We start from the raw sequence: 25,902 nt of genomic DNA, 5'->3' as shown, positions 1-25,902 counted from the left end.
TCAATAGGTTTTTAGGGAGCAGGTTGTGTTTGGTTACATGAAAAAGTTCTTTAGTGGTGATTTCTGAGATTTTGGTGCACCCATCACCCAAGCAGTGTACACTGCACCCAATGTGTAGCCTTTTATCCATCACCCCCCTCCCACCATTTCCCGTGAGACCCCAAAGTCCACTGTATCATTCTTATGCCTTTGCATCTTCATAGCTTAGCTCCCAGTTACGAGTGAGAATATGGGATGTTTGGTTTTCCATTCCTGAGTTACTTCACTTAGAACAATGGTCTCCAATTCAATCCAGGTTGCTGTGAATGCTGTTATTTTGTTCCTTTTTATGGCTGAGTAGCATATATATGCCAAAATTTCTTTATCCACTCATCAACTGATACGCATTTGGGCTGGTTCCATATTTTTGCAATTGTAAATTGTGCTGCTATAAACATGCATGTGCAAGTATCTTTTTTGTATAATGACTTCTTTTTCTCATTATAGGTACAAGAATGGGATTGCTGGATCAAATGATCGATCTACTTTTAGTTCTTTCCAGAATCTCCACACTGTTTTCCACAGTGGTTGTACTACTGTACATTCCCACCAATGGCGTAAAAGTGTTCCCTTTTCACCACATCCATGTCAACATCTATTATTTTTTTATTTTTTTTATTATGGTCATTCTTGCAGGAGGAAGGTGGTTTCACACTGTGGTTCTGATTTGCATTTCTCTCATAATTAATGATGTTGAGCATTTTTTCATATGTTTGTTGGCCATTTGTATATCTTCTTTTGAGAATTGTCTATTCATGTCCTTAGCCCACTTTTGATGAGGCTGCTTGTTTTTTTTTTACTAATTTGTTTGAGTTTCTTGTCGCTACTGGATGTTAGTCCTTTGTCGGATGTATAGATAGGGAAGCTTTTCTCCTATTCTGTGGGCTGTCTGTCTACTCTGCTGATTATTTCTTTCGCTGTGCGGAAGCTTTTTTGTTTAATTAAGTCCCATCTATTTATCTTTGTTTTTCTTGCATTTGCTTTTGCGTTCAGGGTCATGAAGTCTTTGCCTAAGCCAATGTCTAGAAGGGTTTTTTGAATATTATCTTCTAGAATGTTACTTTTTCAGGTCTTAAGAAAAGGCTTTTGAACAGAGTACTGACACAATCAGACTTTGTGAATAAACCAAAAAAGGTGGGAAAACACTGGGGCAGAAGTCTGGTTATATAACTATAATGGTCCAAAATTAAAGAGTAAAAGGTTAACGATGGCAGTAACAATAGGGATAAAAAGAAAGCAAAAAGTATTGACTACTCTTAAGAAGTTGGATAAAGAAGGTAAGGAGAGAGAGTTACTCGTTCATTTAACAAATATTTATTCATGAGTCTATGTGTGTCAGGTAGCAGCTTGGGATACAGCACTGGGCAAAAACACAATCAGTGCTGTCATACACCTCAAGTGAAAAACAAAGATATAAAAGATAACTCTACAAAATAGTATAGCAAAAGAACCTGCCAGCAAATTAGAGACAAGGAGAGATTTTCCTGACAAAGTAACCCTTAAGCTGAGATCTGAAGAATGAGTAGAAGCTAACTAAATAATGGGGGAAGAGGGGGGTGGAGAAATATTTCATAAAGAAAGACTAGCACATCCAAACTAACTGTGGCAGAAAGGACCACAGTGGTTTGGGGATCTAAAAAAAAAAATGGGTGTGGCAAGGTGTAAGAAAAGTGAGGAGGATGAGGATGGAGCCAGCTTGCATAACGCTTTGAAAACCATTTTAAGAATTTGGGTTCTTAAGAACAATGGAAATCCACTAAACATTTTTAAAAGTGGGTCGGGGTTGAGAGTGCTGTGGTAAAATGAGAGCTTTGAAAAGACTGCTCTGGCAGGAGTGTGAAGGTGTATTTGGAATGAGGTCAGAGTACACATGGGAAGAATAGTTAGGAGGCCATTGCAGTGACTGTAACTTAGAGTAAGGCACATGGTGCCTTCATGGATGGATTCCAGAGACATGTAGGAGGTAAAACCTTACAGATACATCAGACAAAGAAACTGAGAAGGAAACAGATGTTAAAGACAACTTCTTTAGGGTGCTAAGAATGAAGAGAAAAGCAAAAAAGAAAACTGTTTAATTTAGGTTTTGTTTGTTGTTACTTGAATGAGAGGTAAACATTTTCGAATTTGCATTGAGGAGAACTTTTTCTTTGCTGAGATTTCTTTGCTGAGATTTTTTCATTTGCTTCAAATGTGTAATTATTCACTGAAGCCATTCTATGATGACTGCTTTACAATCTTTGTCAGACAATTCTAAATCTCTGTCATCTCCGTGTTGGCACTGTCTTTACTCCTTTCAGTTGAGATTTTCCTGGTTCTTGGTATGATGCATTACGTTCAGCTGAAACCTAGAAATTTTAGGTATTATGTTATGACACTCCGGATCTTATTTAATTCTTCTGTTTTAGCTCTCTTCTTCTGACACCACCCTAGTAGAGAAGTGGGGGGCCGGGGTGCTGTCGCATTACTGCCGGGTGGGGGTAGTTGAGGTTTCCCACTCAGCCTCCATTAACATGTAAGTCAGGAGAGGTTTCCTCATTGTTTCTTAGCAGGGTTGGGAGTTCCAGCTCCCCACTAGGCCTTCACTGATGCCTCCCTGGGTGGAACGGATAGGGCTGTCTCATTATTGTTCTCCCACATGGTGCTGACATCATGGAGGGGGCCTTGCTACTACATGATAGTAAAGCCCTGGCTCTCCAATGGGCCTCCTTTGATACCACTCCAGTGGGAAGGGAAGGGTTGCCTCTTATGGCTGGATGAGGTGAAAGTCGAGGTTCTCCATGTGTTCTCTACTGACATGGGAGGGGCCCTCATTACTGCCTGGCTAGGATAAATGTCTTGGCTCCCTACTACAACTTTTACACCACTTAGCAAGCAGGCTGAGATGCCTCACTACAACCTGGGAAGGGTAGAAGTCCAGGCTCCTGGCATGGCCTCTGATTGGCATGGTAGGTTGGGGCCGCAGTTTCTTCTGTGGTATTTGACTGGAATAGCAGTAAGTACCGTCTGACATCTTTGGTCTTGCTGAGATGCTCTTTTCCTGCCCCCCTGGCTAGAGAGCACCTTCTGTTCAGGATTTTTTTGTTTGTGCCTATGAGGGTTTCCAGGTTGCTGCTTTCTTTAGCTCCAAGTTAGGGATATATGAAGCAAAAACACAGCCCAGGTTCCTGACAGAGTCTTGGCGGGGGGGAAAAAACCTGAGCCCATCGAACTAACCATCAAGTTGGCCCGGTACAGTGGCGGGCATCTGTAATCCCAGCACTTTGGGAGGCCAAGATGGGTAGATCATTTGGGGCCAGGAGTTCGAGACCAGCCTGCCAACATGGCGAAACCCCAACTCTACTAAAAATACAAAAATCAGTTGGTGGTGGTGATGCATGCCTGTAATCCCAGCTACTCACTTGATCCTGGGAGGCAGAGGCTACAGTGAGCCAAGAGCACGCCACTGCACTGCAGCCTGGGTAACTGAGCGAGACTCTGTCTCGAAAAACAAAAAACTAACAATCATGTTGTTCCTTGGGTCTCAAGGTCCCTAGCCACTCAATCTCAGTCATTCTCTCTCCACCACTCAGAGTCTTCCTATGTTTGTTTTACATGTCACATCCAGGGTTTTTTGGTGTATTTAGCAAAAGGAATACGGAAAAATACATCTATTCAATTTTCCCAGAAGTAGAAGTCTTCCATTTGTTTTTAAAATAACCTTATTTTTCTACTACTGTCAATTGTAATAATATCAAGTATTTTAACCTGTTCCTTTGCAGCGGGGTTCAGATCTATCATTCCATTAAAAGAACATTATTTGACTACTAAATTACATTTTTCTGTCAATCACCTTGAACATTAGCATATATATTTTCCGGATTCTCTCCCTTTAAAATAAAACTACTTAGTGCATGGGATCCATTTCCACCCCCCTCTTTCATTAGCTATGATTATTGTAAATCTGAACAAATTTGATCAAAGGCTAAATATATAGATCAATTCTTGGGCATTTATAAAAGCCATGGAAATGTTTTTAAATTCATTTTCAAAGAATTCTTAAGATTAGAAATAAAGAAAGATGTTTAGTTATTTAAGATCTTTTTTTTTTTACTAGAGCCAGCCCAATACTATCTGAATTTCTAGCCACTTTTTTCTTTCAACTTCTAAATCTCTTTCTAATTTGGGTCTAAATAATTTATTAGCCAAGGCCTATCTATATATCTCATACGGGTCTAGCAGAAACAAAGATATTTTGAGTAATTACATACATCCAAACAAAAGTACTCCTGTGCTCCATTCACTTGCTTATATTTTCCTCCATTACTTTGGGTTATTCAAGCTAAATATATTGGCCACCACTTCTGCTCCCCAGTTATGTGCCAAGCACTGTGCTAGAGTTTGGAAAGACCAATGTGAATACCACCAACACTGTCCTGCTCTTATTTTCTTCTGAAGCTTCTTGAGACAGTGACATACCACGGCAGTGCTTCTCAGACTTTTCAGCCACCTAATCTGAGTATTCAGGAGTCTAAAGAACTATAGGCAGAAATAAGTCTACTCAATCTTCAAAGTCTACTGCTTTATCCTTAAAACTCAGAGGAATATTATTAACAATGATATATCCACATTTGATTCAGTTAAAAACCATCTGCTCCTAAGGATATCTTTGAATAAAACTGGATGTTTCAGGAAAATATAAAACTTTTCTATTATGATGTGCATACCTTGGCCCACTCGGACCCCAGTCTGAGAATCATTCTACTAGAAGAACAATTTTCTAACACATTGTATAAGATATTTCTCTTCCGGCCAGGCATGGTGGTTCATGTCTGTAATCCCAGCACTTTGGGAGGCCAAGGTGGGTGGATCATGAGGTCGGGGGGTTCAAGACCAGCCTGGCCAAGATGGTGAAACCCTTTCTCTACTAAAAATACAAAAATTAGCTGGGCCTGGTGGCAGGCGCCCGTAATCCCAGCTACTTGGGAGGCTGAGACAGAGAACTGCTTGAATCCGGGAGGCGGAGGCTGTAGTGAGCCAAGATCGCACCATTGCACTACAGCCTGGGTGTCAGAGTAAGCCTCCATCTCAAAAAAAAAAAAAATCTCTTCTACCTCTATTTATATCTCTATTTTTCTGGCACTCCTGATATAATTTGTCTTAATTTTCTTCATAGCACTTATCATAACCTGACATTTTACATTTTCACTTATTATCTGACTCTTTCCCACTAGAATATGAGCTCTATAAGATCAAGAACTCCATTTGGTTCACACTCCATTCCCAGCACCTATACCATGCATGACATAGTCAGCATTTGATAAATATGTGTTGAGTACTGAACAAATGAGAATCATAGAAAGCCTCACATTTATTTCTGACATAAGAAATCATTACATATATGTCTTATATCTTCAGAATGTCCCTTTATGATAAAATATGTTGTCAAATAATATATTGCAGCCTTCCTACTCCTGATAAAGATTTTGTTCTAACATGTAGCCAATTAAAATTTCTGCTGTAAGAAATTCACATTTTTATCCCGATTTTAAGGTTCCCTATGTTTCAGTTGGCTACCAAAAAAAATCCTGTGAAGTCTTATAAATTGTTTGCATAATATTTAGCTGCAAAGAGGAGTAGAAAGACAGGAAGGCAACAAAATATAGGCAGAGGAAGTTGGTAAGTGGATGGCTGTTGATAAAGAAAGCAGGTGATATGGGGGAGGAAGCTATGTTTTGCTAATGGAGCATGTGGGGAATAATCTGATTGTATTCCATCATCCCCAGAGATCACTGAAGGCTGACCACCCAGATGACTAGACAGATACCATTTCCACGTCTTGCCTACTGAACTATACAAATTAAAATTGTTTGTTCACTTCTGATTATGCAACTTGTAAACTCTAGATCTGCCCTGTCCAAATCAATAGCCACTAGCCACATGTGGCTGCCTGAAATGTGGCTTCTATGACTGCAGAACTGAATTTCTGAATTTTTAAAATAAATGTACAAGCTAAAGGTGCATAAAATGTTTCCCACTAGGTCAGGCATAGTGGCTTATGTTTGTAATCCCAGTACTCTGGGAGGCCAAGGTGAGTGGATCACCTGAGGTTGGGAGTTCGAGACCAGCCTGACCATAAAGATAAAAGCCATCTCTACTAAAAATACAAAATTAGCTGGGCGAGGTGGTGCATGCCTGTAATCCCAGCTATTCAGGAGGCTGAGGCAATGGAATTGCTTGAACCCTAGTGCCAGAGGTTGTGGTGAGCCAAGATTAGGCCATTGCACTCCAGCCTGGGCAACAAGAGCGAAACTCCAACTCAGAAAAAAAAAATGTTTCCCACTAAGCACAAACTTTATTGTTTTGGTAGAGCTACATTTCATATTAACTGGTACATCACATAAAATATTACTGTTATATTTATTAGTATACATATACTTCTTACTTTCCAAAAACGTGGACATTTTTATATTACATGTGTAGCTTGCGTTATATTTCAATTGAACAGCACTGCTCTAGGACAATGGTCCTCAACTGGGGGCAATTTTGCTTCCCAAGGACCATCTCACAGTATCTAGGGACATTTCTGGTTATCACAACTTGGAAGTGCTATTGCCTTGTAGCAGTTGGAAGTGCTTGTAGAAGCACTTGGAAGTGCTTCTGCTTCTATGGGTAGAAGGCAGGGACACCAGTAAACATCCTACAGCGCACAAGACAGCATTATTTTGGAAGCAAAAATATACCTACCTACTACCATCCCACACCTCTTATGAGAAAACAGCTGAGAAAAGCACCCATTACATAAGGAAGTAATGAGAAAAGATAGGAGGGACAGGGGGGTGGCTAGTGTTTTGTGAAAGATGAAGAATTTGTGATTTCTAATAGAATTTTACAAGACAAAAACAACAGGATGAGGAATACAGTTTCTTATACTGATTGTACAATGGGAAAAACTACTATCGACAAAATACATACAAGAATGAGTGAGAAGACTCAGGTTTCTCAGGACCAAAGCTCTTGTAACAACTTAGGGAAGAAGATCCTAAAGCCTTGAGCTGAGTACACTGAGGCTTCAGCAAGAATAAAGGGAATATCTCTTAATATTTTGAAAGTATCTTTTTCTTTAAATATCCTAATTATATATATCATATAAACATATTTCAAGGATGACATATGAGTATTATGATGTGTTTAAATAAAGTTGATAATCTTTTAAAATTAGTCAATAGTCCCAAATGGGACTAGAAAAAGTCTCAAGCTAAGGCTGAAAAAGGCTTTTAGGCAGACAACACTTACCTTTCTGTGTCAAGTGCCTCCTCATTTTTCATCCATTTAATGGCTGGAGTAGGAAGTCCTGAAGCAACACATGGCAACACTACATCTTGACCAATGACTCTGACTAAGGGAGAAGGCTGTTTCAAAAACACCAAGTTTGATGTCACCTCAGGATCTAAAATTAAATAAATAAATAACAAAAGACAAAAATTAAATAAAAGACAAAACAGGCCGGGCATGGTGGCTCACACGCGTGATCCCAACACTTTGGGAGGCCAAGGATGGTGGACTGCTTGAGCCCAAGAGTTTGAGACTAGCATAGGCAATATAGCAAGACCCCATCATTACCACACCCACACACACACACACACACACACACAGCACTTTACCACTTTAATCTTATTCAGTCGATGTGGGTTTACATGAAAAATATTTTAAGCAAAAGTGATACAAAAATTTCCATTCAAATTAGCAAACACATCTCAAATAAGTTCTATGAGCAAAGCATTGTGCTAGGCTCTTTAGAGGTCTTAAAGATATTTAACTTATAGCTCTTGCCTTCAGGGCATGTACTTGTCAATCAATTGAGAAATATTTGATATGAATACCCTTCACATTGAAAGCTAAGATAAAAAGCCATGTGAGTGGTACAAACAGTGGAGACTGAGCAAGCTCAGGACGCTTGGCATCCTCCTCACTCACAGGAACAAGAAGTTTCCTTTCCTTCCCTATGATCTGTGTGTTATTTCTGAAAATCTTTCTGAGTTTCATCTCTTTAACTTGCCCACTTCGTCTGTCAATCCCTTGATTTTGTAATTAAGCAACCATCTAGCTACCACTGTATTTGTGTATTTCTTATTCAGACATTAGAAGTAATGTGTGTTCACTTCATAGAGTTGTCCTCTTGTGGATATATGAAAAGGCCACACTTTTGTGAGCAGAAGACAGAGTTCTCTCCTTAACAGGGTAATATTAACTTAATAGTGAGTTTTGACAAAAAAAGGTCTCAGGCAGGAGAGATGTGACTCCTATGCCCACACACTTTGGAAAGATGTTCTACAGCCATGACAACAACCTCCAGGACTAGCTTTAAATTTGTCTAACCAATTAATGACAGTCCTGTAGCCATGGTAACAAGGAAACACTGCCTAATTGATCAGTGACAACTCACACGGTGAATGTGTCTTTGAAAGCCAAACAATCAGTGACAAGTTCAGGCTTCAAAAGTCACCCAATTAATGGTGGAGTCACTTGCTTTTAAGGCTGACATTAACTTGCTCTCACCTCCGTAATCAACCACAAAACATGTTACTATTACTGACATCAACCTACTATCTCTGTCTCTTAACCAGTACAACCCAAAACAATGTCTTCTGAAAAACTCGACAGGAGATCAGCACTTAGCTGTACTCAAGAAAACTATATTTGACAAGCACAACTGTCCCTTACTAAAATAAGCAAAACATTTCGCATTATGTTTTCGTTTCAGATATTGAGTAGTGGTCTCATCTTTTGACATTACGAACCTTGTTTTCTTGGATCAGATTTTAAGGATTCGTTTAAATGCTACCCTAGGTGTAGAGAAGTATTACCTCTGCCATGTAAAGGCAAGTGAGCAAGCAGGCTGAACAATATTGGTATATGGCAATAGTTCTTTTTTTTAAAATTCACCTTGAATTATTTAGGTATATTTAATTGAATTTTGATAGAATCAATTAAACAAATTCATAGCAAATATTACTGGCTTCTATGTGCCAGGAAGTGTTCTTGGCAGCAGACAAAATTCCCTGCTCTGGTTGAGCTTACATACTAACGAGTGAGAGAGACAAATCAGATAGAATATGTCAGATGGTGATATGTTCTGAAGTAAAATGAAGGTAGAAGGAAAAAACACTGGGGGTGGAAATCAAAGACTCTTGTTTCGAACAGAGTGTTCAAGAAAGGCTTCACTGATAAAGCGATATTTGAGCAGAGAGGTAAGATAGAAAGCCAGGCTGGTATCTGAGGAAAGAGGATTCCAGGCAGAAAAAATGGCCAAGAGCATATCTGGAGTGTTCTAGAAACAATGTGTTCACAATCTTCGAGTGAGATAGAGAAGAGTAGGAGATGGGACAGGGGAGAGAAAGGAAGGAAGTGGTATTAAGATTATAAATCTTTACAGGCCAGAACTTTAAATCTGAATGACAATGAAAACCATTAGGGAGTTTTGAGCAAAGGCGTGACAAGATCTAATAATATACACCTTGCACTGGGCACTGTGGCTCACACCTATAAACCTGGCACTTTGGGAGGCCAAAGCAGGAGAATTGCTTGAGCCCAGGAGTTCAAGGCCAGCTTGGGCAATATGGTGAAATCTCATCTCAAAAATCTCAAAAAATATAAAAAAAATTAGCCAGGTGTGGTGGTGTGCACCGTTAGTCCCAGCTATTCGGGAGGCGGAGGTGGGAGGAACGCTTGAGCCCAGGAGATCAAGGCTGCAGTGAAACAAGATTGCACCACTGCACTCTAGACTGGGTGACAGAGCAAGATCCTGTCTCAAGACACACACACACACACACACACACACACACACACACACACACACACTCTCTTACTTTAAAAGATACTGTCCTTGCTGAGAATATACTAAGATAGGAATGACAAGGGATAATGACGATAAAAGAAGCTGCATTTAAAAAATCGGCTGAAAGGCTATTAGGAAAACCCTCAAGAGTTGTAGCTCATGGTCTTGCTTTGTAAGGCAGTCTATAGGTTAAAAATGAGCCTATTTAATACTCATATGACTCTTCCCAAATAATGTAGAGATGGTGCAATTATATTCATAAACTCAAATTTGAGATGAGAAATATGGAGGGGGCATCTGGTAATGAGAACAGAAGGTGAACAGTCATGAAACACCAAAAGGCTAGAGAGGCTATGATAAGCTACAAGTGAGAGGAAGTTGTAAGTAGAAGTTTATACAGTGAGAAAAGATATACAAAATTGATTATGAGGAACACCAGAAGGGGCAGGAACTGAGAAGACACACAAAAAGAAGAAAAACTAAAATAGGAGATGAGTTTACACTAAAATGGGGAGTATAAAGATCGAAGGACTCTTGCCTGCCACTAAGAGCTGCCATGTTAAATACTTACCACCCAACCCATCCCTTATATGAACTAGCCTGGGTGGGTCTCTGATTTGTGCAAGTGAAAAGACCTCTACCTATAAAAGTATCCTACTGTTGGGGAGAATGCTTGACAAAAGACACAGAGCTAATATTTTTTTGACCAATAAGAATACCATTAGATAATGAACATATTTTATCACTTGATAAATTTTTAATAATGCATTCCTTAAAGAGTGGATGTCCTGGCGTATTTTCCTCTTTTCACTCCTATAAGAAACTGAGACTCCTTATATGCTGACAGTAAAATGTCATACCACATATTAACTTTTTTTTTTTTTTTTGAGATGGGGTCTCGTTCTATTGCCCAAGCTGGAGTGCAGTGGCACAATCTAGGCTCACTGCAACCTCTGCCTCCCAGGTTCAAGCAATTCTCCTGCCACAGCCTCCAGAGTAGCTGAGATTACAGGTGCCTGGCCACCACACCCAACCGCTAATTTTTTGTATTTTTAGTAGATATGGGGTTTTGCCATGTTGGCCAGGCTAGACCTCAGGTGATCCACCCACTTCGATCTCCCAAAGTGCTGGGATTAGAGGTATGAGTCACTGTGCCTAGCCAACATTCATTACTTTTTAAAATTCTAACAGAACAATTTTTACCCATTCATAAACATCAAATCATCAGTCCTGATAAAGAATTAATACCTGGAAGAATCTTCAATTCAGCTTCATCACTATACTTTGGTGGCCCACCACTTTCCAATACGCAGCGATAAAGCCCGCCATCTCCTTCGGTCGCATTGCTGATAACCAGTGTTCCACCTGGAAGTTTGATAACTCTATCATCCAGAAGAAGGGGTTGTCTATTCTGTTCCCACCTCACAAACGGGACCAAATCTGCATTAACTTCACAATTCAGAATTGCGCTGTTCCCAGCATAAACTGAGGAAGGTTCTGGTTGGCTGGTAAATCTTGGAAGACCTAGACAATAAAGGAAAAGAAAGAATAAAATTTAATTAAATATTACTTAAAAATTTTGTCATGGGGGCCAGGAGCGAGTCAGCCCACAAGGCTACAACATATGGTGGAACCAGGGTTGGGAAGAAGGTCCATGGAAATTAGCTAAATACAGGGATACAGAGCAAATGAGTAAATGCATTAAGGATAACTGGAGTCATATTCCCCACAGTTGACGAAGCAAGGTGCAAACATCAAAAAGGAGAAGGGTAGAATAAATCCCAGGGTATTTGTCTAGAATGAAGGTATCAGTGTAAACTTCATGGTTTTACATAATTATAGACATAAAAATATATATGGATATCTATATAAATATGAAAGTATGTGTGAAACATTTACACACTTTGTATAGTCATTACATATTCATTGCTATACTTACATACATATATACATCTATATATTTCCTAGCCTTGCCCACAAAGAAGGTCCAGAACCAATATCACTTCAGTAGCAATGGTACACATGGTGACTCTATCTTTTCTAAATAACATTCTTGGAGAAGCGGCCAATTCTAAGAGTGCAGAAGGAGGGAAGGTATAAGATGAACCTGGAACATCTTATAACAAAAAGAAAACTGTCCAAATAACAATGTGGACATATGAAAAGGATATCTAAGACTGAAGGGAGCTTCCTCAGATTAAATCTGGGATACTGGTATTAATATGCATTATAACCCACTGAATAAAACAAAAACCTTGGGTTCATGCAAATGTAAACAAACAAGTGGAAGAGAAGGAAACGCTCTACCTTATAGAAATGATGGAACTAGAAAAATCACCATTTGATAGTAAGAAATGATTCAGGCATGAATCCTCAATGGATACTAAAACTAGTAAACAAAAATGTGATGAGGAACAGTCTATTTACAGAGTGTCAAAGTATCTCTTCCCAAAATACTCATTACTAAAAGTACAAAGCTTTACAATGGAGAAACACTGCACAGACCATCTTAAGTATTAAAGTTATCACCAGCAACAGAACAAAATATCACATGCTTCTTGGCATGATGCACTGAGAACACAGCATTACTTCTGTGGTATTCCTCCCAAAAATGCAAAATCTGAATCTATTCATAGGGGAATATCAAACAAACCCAAAATGAGGCAAGGAAAAACCAAGTTATATCAAAAGAGTTTAAAAAGACACAACCACTAAGTGAAATATGTAATCTTGGGCCAGAAAGAAGACTGTGTGTGGGAGGAGGAGAGGGGAAGTACTCTGCTTTTGGTTTTTTCTATAAAGAACTTTATTGAGATAAACAGTGAAATCTAAATTAAACAGTAGTATTGTATTAAGGTTAATTTCCTAACTTTGATGAACATCTGTGGTTAAGTAGAAGAATGTCCTTGTTTCAAGGAAGCATACATGTAGGTATTTAGGTGGCAGTTACGGAAAGCTTGTCTGCAATTTACTCTTAATGGTTCAGAAAAAATATGCATATTTGGGGGGATAAGGCAGATATGGTAAGATGTTAACAATTGGGTAATTTAGGTGAAGGTATATGAGATTTATTGGTTCTATTCTTGTACCTATTCCCTAGTTTGAAATTATTTCAAAATAAAATGTGAACCAAAAATGTCATCATATTCTATAGATGCCACAGAATGTAGTAGCTAAGAGCATAAGTTTTCAAGTCACATATCTGAATCTGAATCCCAACACCACTATTTCATAGGTGTATGAAGTTGACAAGTTATTTAACCTCTCTCTAAGACTCAGACTCAGTTTCTTTACAAGTAAAACGAGAGTAACAGGCCTCACAGGATTGTTTTTAAAAAAAAAAAAGATACTTAAATAATTTATATATGTATTGCATAAACACTTAACTAGCTATTATTATTATTCATATCTAAAAAGTGACTCTGCTGTGCTCAGAACAAAACAAAAAAATAAATTACCAAAAAATTTGCTTTTTTTTCCTTGAGCTCCCATGATCTGACCAAAAATCTACTTTTAAGAAACCAGAATATCAGAAGAAAGGAATTAACAAAGATAAACACAGAAACTGATAAAGTTGGGGAAAAGAGGAAATCTTCATCAATAAAACCAAAATATGATTCTATTTTAATTTTTTTTTTTTTTTCTTTTTTTGAGACAGAGTCTCTCTGTCACCCAGGCTGGAGTGTAAAGGCACAATCTTGGCTCGCTGTAAGCTCCGCCTCCAGGGTTCAAACAATTCTCCTGCCTCAGCCTCCCAAGTAGCTGGGATTACAGTCATGCACCACACACCAGCTAATTTTTGTATTTTTAGTAGAGGCAGGGTTTCACCATGTTGGCCAGGCTGGTCTCAAACTCCTGACCTCAGGTGATCCATCCGTCTCGGCCTCCTACAGTGCTGGGATTACGGTCATAAGCCACCGTGCCCAGCTAGGTTCTATTTTTAGAGTCAAAAAATTCTTACTCCTGAGGTCCCATGAAAATTAGTAATTTTTAAAATGTAAGCCCACAAAAACATATGGAGAATTGGCAGACAAGAGATTTCAAACAATTTCTGAGTAGGAAAAGCAGATGGAGAACTAGGAACTGATATATCAAGGCAGAGAATGCTGCAGCTTCCTGTGCTCCCAAGAAGGAAGCCAGTTGCCCTGCTGCCTCTGGGGAACTGCAGGAGAAAAAGGAGAGTGGGAGTAAGACCCAGAGTTGACAAGAAGACATTAACAATATCTGTATTTAGAACACCCTATTCCACCTCTGGGAACAAAATACTCACAGTCAGCGTACTGCCCAGGCAGAAAAACAGAAATTTTGGTTGTGGAGAAATGAGACAACTCAGAGAAAAAGACCTCTCATATTTAATTCTATGAGCTACTTATTTAATGATCTTTCAAAAACTTCCCTTCTTGTTTGACTTGGCTACAATCAGTTCCTACTGCTTGCAACCAAAAAACCCTTAGTCTTTTAGAATGGCAATTTGGCAGAATTTTTAAAAAGGTTCTATTGAGATATAATTTATATACCATAAAGTTCACTATCTAAAGTACATAATTTAGTATTTTTTTTAGTATATGAACAAAGTTGTACAATCATCACCATAATCTAATTTCAGAACCTTTTCATCATCCCCAAAAGAAATTTGTACTCACTTGCAGTCATTCCGCATAGCCCATAACTACCCCACACAATACACCCCAAGTGCCTCATCCCTGCTCCCCCATTCATGAGTCCTTAGTCCTAGAAAACTACCAATCTGCCTTTCTATTTCTATAGATTTTCCTATTCTGGACATTTCATATATATGAGATGATATAATATGTGATCTTTTGTGACTGGCTAACTTAGCATAATATTTTTGCAGTTCATCCATGTTGCAGTATATGTCAGGACTTCATTCCTTTTTATTGCCAGATAATATTTTATCCTATGAATATACCGTATTTTGGTTATCCACTCCGTGATGGACATGGAGGTTGTTTCCACTTTTTGGCTATTATGAATAATGCTGCTATGAACATTCATGTACCAATTACTGTGTGGACATAGCTTTTCATTTCTCCTGGGAAGATACCTAGGAGTGGAACTGCTGGGTCATATGGTAACACTATGGTTAACGTTTTGAGGAACTGACAAACTAGTATCTTTTAAATTGCGTGCACGCATGCACACACACAAAGTGTATCCTATGATCCAGCAATCCCAATTCCAGTAATCTGTTTTATATAAATAAAGATTTGCAAGAGGCAGTTCACTATAATACTGCCTATAACATCCAACAATTTTAATCCATTTAATTGTTCAGCAGTGAAGAAATCTTTAAAAGTAAAAACAGTATGTATATCTAGACAACGTATACTATGCAACTATTTAAAAGAACTTTTATTTAATCTCTTAGCTTGGGCACTATTGACTCCTGATACCTACAGCCAAGAATAGCTTAAATAACTTTCCAACAGAACCCTGTATACAGTCACCGCAGAATGTATCACCTTCTATGGTGCTGCTTGCTTAGATACTGGGTCAAAAAATGCTTCCTGAAGGATATCAAAGCTAAGAGCAAGAATGGACAAACGTAGCAGAGGAGAAGAAAGTGAGGAAAAGGTGGAGGATAAAATTAACAGTCAGTGGGGTAGCCATGAGCAAAGGCTGGAATGCAGAGAATAAATGAAAGGAAATAAAATAGTACTGCCAGTGCTTAAAACTGTGGTGAGGGTGATGAGGGTGGTGGTGGAGGCAGGAGATGGGGGTGGGGACAGAGGCAGGGCGAAATGTTAAGAAATAAGGTTGGAGAAGTGGAGAACGGCTCGTAAAAGGAATCAACAGGCCTGTTATTTGAGAGTTGGATGTTAATTTGATGGTGTTACTGGAGGATCACTGAAGGGTGAGAAAGAGTACTCTAACCAGGTGGAGACTGGACTGGAGGAGGGGAAGAATAAGGTAGCAGGTAGATGCTTATAAGGCTGTGGTGAGGGAAGACTGGGAGCAGCCAGTCTTCTTTCAATAGCCATTTCTTTCCATCCAGAAAGTGGATTAAGTACAGAGAAATTAGGAAGCAGAATTCACTGGATCTGATGATAGCATGTGAGGGTCCGCTGAGAGGAAGGAGCCCATGACTAAAGCCCAGATAAGAGATATTTAAGAACCTAAATTATAAACAGACACTGACCTCAATGACACTGTAGAGGCAGTCATTATACTAATTTATTTACAAACATGTTGGAGAAACCCTGGCAAATGGATTATTTTTTAAAGGGAGAGAGAAGAAAGAAAAGAAAAAGAAAGAGAAAAGAAGGAAGGAAGGAAGGAAGAGAGGGAAGAAGGGAGGGAGGGAGAGAAGGAAGGCAAGAAAAGGGAAATTGCCAAAAGGACCCATTTGTTTTTCCTTTTATTTTTCTATCCTCAATCTATGACTTTGGAATAATTACAGAAACTTTACGTCACACCCAAATTCAACTTTGACTATTTGTCCCCAAAGTGGAAAAAAAAAAACCAGCCATTATGCTCTGAATGAATAAGCAAATATACTCGGGAGTGAGCATGAAATGGGAAACCATAATCCTGGAGTAGGAATGAGGCAGGAGACTACTGTCTCTGAGGTTCTGTCTCACATGTGGGCATTTCACCAAGAAAAGAGTAAACACAAGATTTAAAGATAATATTTTTGTATAACATGACCCTTAACAAAAACCATTTCATCTGGTACTCAAGTAAAGAAACACCATCTCAGGAATGCTAGTATCTTCTACAAAATGGACATGACTTACTTAGAAACCATATCTTACCCGTCTAGATCCCTAATTTTTCTTTCTTCTTTTTTTTAATTGTACTTTAGGTTCTGGGGTACATGTGCAAAATCATGCAGGGTTGTTGCATAGGTACAGACATGGCAAGGTGGTTTGCTTCCTCCTTCCCCCATCACCTGTATCTGGCATTTCTCCTCATGTTATCCCTCCCCAACCTCCCCATCCCCCTCTGTCCCTCTCTGAGCCCCCTCCCAACAGACCCCAGTGTGTGATGCTCCCCTCCCCATGTTCATGTGTTCTTATTGTTCAACGCTGGCCTATGAGCGAGAACATGCGGTATTTGGTTTTCTGTTCCTGTGTTAGTTTGCTGAGAATGATTGTTTCCTGATTCATCCATGTCCCTACAAAGAACATGAACATACCCTTTTTATGGATGCGTAGTATTCCAAGGTGTATATGTGCCACGTTTTCTTTGTCCAGTCTATCACTGATGGGCATTTGGGTTGGTCACAGGTCTTTGCTATTGTAAACAGTGCCACAATGAACAGACTTGTACATGTGTCTTTATAATAGAACAATTTATAATCCTTTGAGTACCCAGCATATACTCAAAGGATTATAAATCATTCATTATAAAGACACATACTATTGTCAGGTCATGGAATTTCTATTTCTAGATCCTTGAGGTATCGCCACACTGTCTTCCACAATGGCTGAGCTAATTTACACTCCCACCAAAAGTGTAACAGTGTTCCTTTTTCTCCACATCCTCTCCAGCATCTGTTGTCTCCTGATTTTTTAATGATCACCATTCTAACTGGTGTGACATGGTATCTCAATGTGGTTTTGATTTGCATTTCTGTACTGATGAGTGAAGATGAACATTTTTCATGTTTGTTAGCTTTGTAAATGTCTTCTTTTGAAAAGTATCTATTCATATCTTTTGCCCACTTTTGAATGGGTTTGTTTTTCTTGTAAATCTGCTTTAGTTCTCTGGAGATTCTGGATATTAGGCCTTTATCAGATGGATAGACTACACAATTTTTTTTCCCATTCTGTTGGTTGCTCTGATGATTGTTTCTTTTGCTGTGCAGAAGGTCTTAAGTTTAATTAGATCCCATTTGTCTATTTTGGCTTTTGTTGCCGTTGCTTTTGGTGTTTTAGTCATGAAGTCCTTGCCTGTGCCCATGTCCTGAATGGTATTGCCTAGGTTTTCTTCTAGGAGTTTTATGGTATTAGGTTTTATGTCTAAATCTTTAATCCATCTGAAGTTAATTTTAGTGTAGGGTGTAAGGAAGGGGTCCAGTTTTAGCTTTCTGCAGATGGGTAGTCAGTTTTCCCAACACCATTTCTTAAACAGGAAATCCTTTTCCCATTGCTTGTTTTTGTCAGGTTTGTCAAAGATCAGATGGTTATAGATGTGTGATGTTTCTTCCAAGGCCTCTGTTCCGTTCCATTGGTCTATATCTCTGTTTTGGTACCAGTACCATGCTGTTTTGATTACAGTAGCCTTGTTGTATAGTTTGAAGTCAGGTAGTGTGATGCTTCCAGCTTTGTTCTTTTTGCTTAGGTTTGCCTTGGCTATGCAGGCTCTCTTTTGGTTCTATATGAAGTTTAGAGTGGTTTTTTCCAGTTCTGTAAAGAAGGTCAATGATAGCCTGATGAGGACAGCATTGAATCTATAAATTACTTTGGGCAGTATGGCCATTTTCACGATATTGATTCTTCCTAGCCATGAGCATGCCATGTTTTTCCATTTGTTTGTGTCCTCTCTTATTTCCTTGACCAGTAGTTTGTAGTTCTCCTTGAAGAGGTCCTTCGCATCCTTTGTTAGTTGTATTCCTAGGTAATTTATTCTCTTTGTCACAATTGTGAATGGGAATTTGCTCATGATTTGGCTCTCTGTTTATCTGTTATTGGTGTACAGGAATGGTGCGACTTCTGCATGTTGATTTTGTATCCGGAGACTTTGCCGAAGTTGCTTATCAGTTTAAGCAGATTTTGGGCTGAGACGATGGTAACTTCTAAATATACAATCATGTTGTATGCAAATAGAGACAATTTGACTTCCTCTTTTCCTAATTGAATACCTTTTATTTCTTTTTCTTGTCTGATTGCTCTGGCTAGAACTTCCAATACTATAATAAATAGGAATGGTGAGAGAGGGCATCCTTGTCTAGTGCCAGTTTTCAAAGGGAATGCTTCCAGTTTTTGCCCATTCAGCATGATATTGGCTGTGGGTTTGTCATAAATAGCTTTTATTATTTTAAGATACGTTCCATCAATGCCTCGTTTATTGAGAGTTTTTAGCATAAAGGGCTACTGAATTTTGTCAAAGGCCTTCTCTGCATTTATTGAGATGATCGTGTGGTTTTTGTCTTTGATTCTGTTTATGTGATGGATTACGTTTATAGGTTTGTGTATGCTGAACCAGCCTTGCATCCCCAGGATGAAGCCTACTCAATCGTGGTGGATAAGCTTTTTGATGTGCTGTTGTATATGGCTTGTCGGTATTTTATTGAAGATTTTTGCAGCAATGTTTATCATGGATATTGGCCTGAAGTTTTCTTTTCTGGTTGAATTTCTGCCAGGTTTTGGTATCAGCATGATGTTGGTCTCAGAAAATGAGTTAGGGAGGATGCCCTCTTTTTGTATAGTTTGAAATAGTTTCAGAAGGAATGGTACCAGCTCCTCTTTGTACATCTGGTAGAATTCGGCTGTGAACCCGTCTGGACCTGAACTTTTTTGGTTGGTAAACTATTAATTGCTGTCTCAACTTCAGATCTTGTTATCTGTCTATTCAGGGATTCAACTTCTTCCTGGTTTAGTCCTGGGAGGGTGTAAGTGTCCAGGAATTTCTTCATTTATTCGAGATTTGCTGGTTTATGTGCACAGAGTTGTTTGTAGTAATTTCTGATGGTGGTTTGTATTTCTGTGGTTTTGGTGGTGATATCCTCTTTATCATTTTTTATTGCATCTGTTCTAATCTTCTCTCTTTTCTATTAGTCTGGCTAGCAGACTGTCTATTTTGTTGATTTTTTCAGAAAACCAGCTCTTGGTTTCATTGATTTTATGAAGGGTATTTTGTGTCTCTATCTCTTTTAGTTCTGCTCTAATCTTAGTTATTTCTTGTCTTCTGCCAGCTTTTGAGTGTTTCTCATCTTGCTCCTCTAGCTCTTTCAATTTTGAGTATAGGGTGATGATTTTAGATCTTTCCTCGCTTCTCATGTGGGCATTTATTGCAATAAATTTCCCTCTAGACACTACTTTAAATAGGTCCCAGAGACTCTGGTATGTTGTGTCTTCATTCTCATTGGTTTCAAAGAACATCTTTATTTCTGCCTTCATTTCATTGTTTATCCAGTCAACATTGAGAAGCAAGTTATTCAGTTTCTATGTAGTTGTGCAGTTTTGAGTGAGTTTCTTCTTAATCCTGAGTTCTAATTTGATTGCACTGTTGTCTGATAGACAGTTTGTTATGATTTCTGCTCTTTTGCATTCGCTGAGGAGAGATTTACTTCCAATTATGTGGCCAATTTTAAAGTGTGATGTGGTGCTGAAAAGAATGTATATTCTGTGGATTTGGGGTGGAGAGTTCTGTAGATGTCTATCCATTAGGTCCACTTGGTCGAGATCTGCATTCAAGTCCTCGATATCCTTGATTTTCTGTCTCATTGGTCTGTCTGATATTGACAGTGGAGTGTTAAGGTCTCCCACTATTATTGTGTGGGAGTCGAAGTCTCTTTGTAGGTCATTCAGAACTTGCTTTATGTATCTGAGTGCTCCTGTATTGGGTGTGTATATATTTAAGATAGTTAGCTCTTCTTGTTGGACTGATCCATTTACCATTATGTAATGCCCTTCTTTGTCTCCTTTGATCTTTGTTGGTTTGAAGTCCGTTTTAACAGGAATTAGAATTGTAACCCCTGCTTTTTTTTTGCTCTCCATTTGCTTGGTAAATCCTCTTCCATCCCTTTATTTTAAGTCTATACATGTCTTTGCATGTGAGATGGGTTTCCTGAATATAGCACACCAACGGATCTTGACTTTTTATCCAGTTTGCCAGTCTGTGTCTTTTGACTGGGGCATTTAGGCCATTTATATTTAAAGTTAATACTGTTATGTGTGAATTTGAGCCTGCCATTTTGTTACTGGCTATTTTTTTTTTCTTCCTGTTAGTTGACACGGTTTCTTCATTGTGTCATTGGTCTTTACCATTTGGTATGTTACATGGCTGGTACTGGTTGTTCTTTCTCGTGTTTAGTGCTTCCTTCAGAAGCTCTTGTAAGGCAGGTCTGGTGGTAACAAAGTCTCTTAGAAGCTGCTTGTCCGTAAAGGATTTTATTTCTCCTTTACGTATGAAGCTTAGTTTGGCTGGCTATGAGATTCTGGGTTGAAAGTTCTTTACTTTAAAGATGTTGAATATTGGCCCCCACTCTCTTCTGGCTTGTAGGATTTCTACCAAGAGATCCGCTGTGAGTATGATGGGCTTACCTTTGTGGGTGACCCGACCTTTCTCTCTGGCTGCCCTTAGCATTTTTTTCCTTCGTTTCAACCCTGGTGAATCTGATGATTATGTGCCTTGGGGCTGTTCTTCTTGAGGAATATCTTTGTGGTGTTCTCTGTATTTCCTGTCTTTGAATGTTGGCCTGCCTTGCTAGGCTGGGGAAGTTCTCCTGGATAACATCCTGGACAGTGTCTTCCAGCTTGGATTCATTCTCCCCATGACATTCAGGTACACCGATCATGCATAGATTGGGTCTTTTCACATAATCCCATATTTCTTGGAGGCTTTGTTCATTTCTTTTTACTCTTTTTTTTCTATTCTTGCCTTCTCATTTTATTTCATCGAGTTGATCTTCAGTCTCTCATATTCTTCTGCTTGATCGATTCGGCTACTGAAACGTGTACGTTTTGTGAAGTTCTTATGCTGTGTTTTTCAGCTCCATCAAGTTGTTTATGTTCTTCTCTAAGCTTGTTATTCTAGTTAGCATTTTGTCTAATCTTTTTTCAAGGTTTTTAGTTTCTGTGCATTGAATTAGAACATGTTCCTTTAGCTCAGAGAAGTCTGTTATTACCCACCTTCTGAAGCCAGCTTCTATCAATTCATCAAATTCATTCTCCATCCTGTTTTGTTCCCTTGCTGGTGAGGAGTTGTGATCCCTTGGAGGAGGAGAGGCGTTCTGGTCTTTGATGGTTTCATCCTTTTTGCACTGGTTTCTTTCCATCTTCATGGAATTATCTAGCTTTGATCTCAGGGAGTCGCCTGAAGCTGTAGGCTGTCCCTTGTCTGCCTGCAGAGGTGCTACTGGGCTGCCTCGGTCTCAGTCCAGGTGCTACTTATGCTTTCTGTGTCTTTTTTTTTACACTGGGAGATCAGGCCCACCTCTGTAATGGTGGATGCCCTTCCCCACACCAAGCTCAATCCTTCTGGGTCGAGCTTGACTGGTGTGCTGGCTGCAAAACCCTCAAGCAAGAGGGCTTCAGCCTGCTGGGCTTTGTGGGGGAGGGACCCGCCTAGTCTATCACCTGTCTCCCTGCTTTTAGCACCCCCTCTCTCCTGGGGGCCGGTAGCTCCATCCTGTGGGCTCTCCCAGCTATGCGTCCGCCTAGATCTGTGCCAACAATCCATGGCACTGTCCAGGGCTGCTATTCAGCTCTGTGCAGATAATTTGGGCACTTTTCGGCCCGGCGAAGATCTCCTGGAGAAGTGCAGTGTCTGGACCAGTGTGCCAGGGGAGGAGGAAGCCCCCAATCCTCTGGTTAGATACACTTCCCGGGTGGAGCAGCACCCCACCCCGCCTCAGTTTGCCCTCTTTGGGCTATGCCCACTGTCCAACCAGACCCTTTGGGATGAACCTGGTACCTCCTTTGGGGATGCAGAGATCACTTGCTTTATGCGTCTCTCTCATTGGAAGGTAAGCACTGGAACTGTTTCTATGCAGCCAGCTTGGCAGACTCCTAGATCCCTAATTTCTCTTACACTTTCCATCATTCTTCAAATTAGGATACTCCTTTTCAGGAGTATCCTTTACAACTTTCTGCCCTTTACAACTTTCTGCTCTCCACCTTAATACACACTCTCTAGATTTTAAATCAATCCAGTTGAACATCAATTCCTTGGTTAAGGCATTAAGGAACCAGGATTCTGACTTCACTTCAAGTTTTACAAAACCATACTAAATGGTTATGCTGGGTAAGATAGAAGTTGGCCATCAAAGTGATTTAATTTTCCTATACCACTTCCTCTGTCACTTCCAAGTTTAAAAGGAGAAAAGAACTGGTCAGTACTTCTGATAGCAACATTAAGCCATCAGACAAGTGGAAACACACTACAGTTTATCCTCATGACACTGAACAAGCCCTATAGCAAGGGCCCATACACAGAACATATGCACAATTGATATCTGTCAAATGAGTATATTTGTTGCTATTAATTAAATGAAAACTCCAAGAGAACAGTGTTTTTATCAAGATGTACACATTATAAATATATGAAAATACAAGAAAAAAAAATCACTTAAAACTTACCTGCTACCGTGAGCTTGGCTGTTCTACTGACAATAGTTCCAAGACTCTCAACAGTGGCCACACACTGATAATAACCTTCATCAGGTTTATTGTGTTTGGAATGCACCACATTGCTGATAAATAAAGATCCATCTGGGAGAAGCTGGCGTCGATCATCTGATACTAAGTTTAAAAAAGTTCCATCTTTTTTCCATTCAATTTTTGGAGAAGGCTCAGAATATGCTGAACAGTTTAATATAACAGAAGAGCCTCTAACTGAGAGTGTATCCACTGGCTCCACCAGAAAATAAAATGGAGTGAACGTTCGAATGCTGGCTCCTACAAAAATAAAGGAAAAGAAAACAAAGTTAAGCAAAACTTTCTTCTACTATTTCTGTGAGAAAATATACTACTAACAAGTCCAAAAAATATTAACTGCTGCTCTTTGGATGTGACACATAAATATAGTCATCTCACTATAAAAGTCTAATAAATAAAATTTACTTTCTACTAGGAAACCAAACTTTGACTCATTCAGAAGCACATGGCGGGGGGGGGGGAACCTTCTACCTGAGATAACCAAGCCTTGTTAAATGATACAAATGATATAAAATAATGAAAGTTTTATTTCAAACCCTAGAATTAGATTTACAAATACTTTAAGTGACTGCATTCGAAGTGAAATTCTCTATTGAACATAAAGGAGGCAGAAAATTAAAATGATTCTTCATTAAGAGGTATCTTTTTATGATTATTAGTTATTTGTATTTCCTTCATAAATTTACTATACAAACACTTTGTCCATTTTTCTAGTGAATTTATTCATCCGATTGACTGAAAAAGCAATCTGTTATCATATTTTGCAAATCTTATTTTTTTCCGTTTGACTTTATAATATTTGTTATAAGAATAAATTTTAAGCTAAATGTTATGGTTAAGGTCTTTTTTATACCAAGATTATAAAAAATTTCAGCCTTGATTCGTTCTATTACTTTTGCGGTTTTCTGCATTTTGTGATTTTCTACATTTAATCTTCATCTAGAATTCATTTTAGTGTAAAGAGCACGGGAGGAATTAGCTTAATTTTTCTAAGTCCCTGACAGTGTTTTGAATATGAGAACAAAATTTATAGAAAAATATTTGCTATAAACCTTATATTCTCAGCCACTTATCACTTTTCTTCAAGAAAACGTCTGACCAACTCCCTTATAAACAACTCAAGTTGTCATCAGCTTTGCTCGTGAAAAATCAGGGAAACCTAATTCAACAAATGAAACTAAGACTGTTTTTCAAATATATCTACAGACCTTTATAATTTATTTACATTATGAATGTAAGGATGATACAAATTCTGTATTATATAATGAACAAACAGCTCTAAAGAAATATAAAACACGTCTGGGTGTGGTGGCTCACACCTGTAATCCCAGCACTTTGGGAGGCCAAAGCAGGTGGATCATGAGGTCGAGAGATCAAGACCATCCTGGTCAACATAGTGAAACCCCATCTCTATTAAAAATACAAAAATTAACAGGGCATGGTGGCGCACGCCTTTAGTCCCAGCTGCTGGGGAGACTGAGGCAGGAGAATCGCTTGAACCCAGGAGGTAGAGGCTGCAGTGAGCCAAGATCACACCACTGCACTCCAGCCTGGTGACAGAGCAAGTCTCTGTCAAACAAAAAAGGAAAGAAATATAAAACACACTGGCAAAGGGAAGAAAATAATATTCCATTGTTTTAAAAGTTTTCCAGCACTTCAAAGATAAACAAATTCTAATTCTAACCATACTAATCATCCTTTCCCAAACACCATAATCAGGTATTAGAAAAGAGTTTCAGGTCTCTACGTCCATTTAATGACCATGAAATTTATTTTACAAGTCTTAAAATTCCTGAAAATAAGCTTAGAAATTTTTCAAAAGTAACCTGCAGTTAGTTTCTTATTACTTCAAAATGGTTATGTTGCATTAATTTACTGGAATCGTAGAATAAACATAAACAAAAAGGATATCAGATAGCTAAACTAAGAGAAATTACCTTTATATGTCGACTGTGTAACTATTAAACTTAACAACTCAGTTGTGCAACTCAGTTCACAAAAACTGTTTGATATTAAGTCTTAGCATGGAAGGGAGTGATATGAAGTGGTCATTATTAGAATGGAACCTGCAGTCTCTCATTAATTATTTAGCCAGTGGAAGTTTTTAGAAGTTATCTGGTTATATAATCTAAAAATTGGTACCATCCACCATGCTGGGTGGGTACTGGGAATACAGCAAATGAAAACTGCAGAAAAATAGATCGTAAGCCTGCAGTTCCCAAACTATACCCCGAGATAGCCAAAGGCACCTCAGAGAACTCCCACGGTCATTTTCAAATGAGTATCTATGTCCCAACAAGTTAGCACCTTTTTGAAAAAATAATACATGCAAACTGGTGGTTAAAATATGCAAATTAAAAATCTGAAATATTGTATAACTGGTAATAAAATATATTTTATTTCAAAATTACAACACAATTTTTGCCATTTGAAAAAATACCCCCAAAAATTACAATTTAAATGTTTTGCAGTAACACTGACTTGCTTTTGATTTTATTTCATTTTTAAAATTGAGCCAAGTTGAACAAAAGCGCGGTGGCTCAAGCCTGTAATCCCAGCACTTTGGGAGGCCGAGGCGGGTGGATCACGAGGTCAAGAGATCGAGACCATCCTGGTCAACATGGTGAAACCCTGTCTCTACTAAAAATACAAAAAGTTAGCTGGGCATGGTGGCGCGTGCCTGTAATCCCAGCTACTCAGGAG

The 25,902-nt window shown here is 38.9% G+C and overlaps 1 protein-coding gene across 10 annotated transcripts in view; it reads right to left on the bottom strand.

Annotated features, from left to right (window-relative positions):
* Positions 1-25,902, bottom strand: part of NEO1 (neogenin 1) — a 249,702-nt gene that overhangs the window by 159,898 nt on the left and 63,902 nt on the right. For all 10 annotated transcript variants that reach the window (XM_032244757.1, XM_032244754.1, XM_032244762.1 and 7 more), the window contains exons 2-4: positions 23,122-23,439; positions 11,102-11,377; positions 7,312-7,465 (exon numbers count right to left, since the gene is read on the bottom strand). In XM_032244757.1, coding sequence (XP_032100648.1) covers positions 7,312-7,465; positions 11,102-11,377; positions 23,122-23,439 — 748 coding nt within the window. The remainder of the gene's footprint in view (positions 1-7,311; positions 7,466-11,101; positions 11,378-23,121; positions 23,440-25,902) is intronic.

This window comes from Sapajus apella, unplaced genomic scaffold (assembly GCF_009761245.1).
Source record: "Sapajus apella isolate SASKATOON/1434 unplaced genomic scaffold, GSC_monkey_1.0 scaffold55, whole genome shotgun sequence".
Lineage (NCBI taxonomy): Eukaryota > Metazoa > Chordata > Mammalia > Primates > Cebidae > Sapajus > Sapajus apella.
The sequence above is the reverse complement of the archived record's forward strand: the minus strand, read 5'-3'. Positions and strand labels throughout refer to the sequence as shown.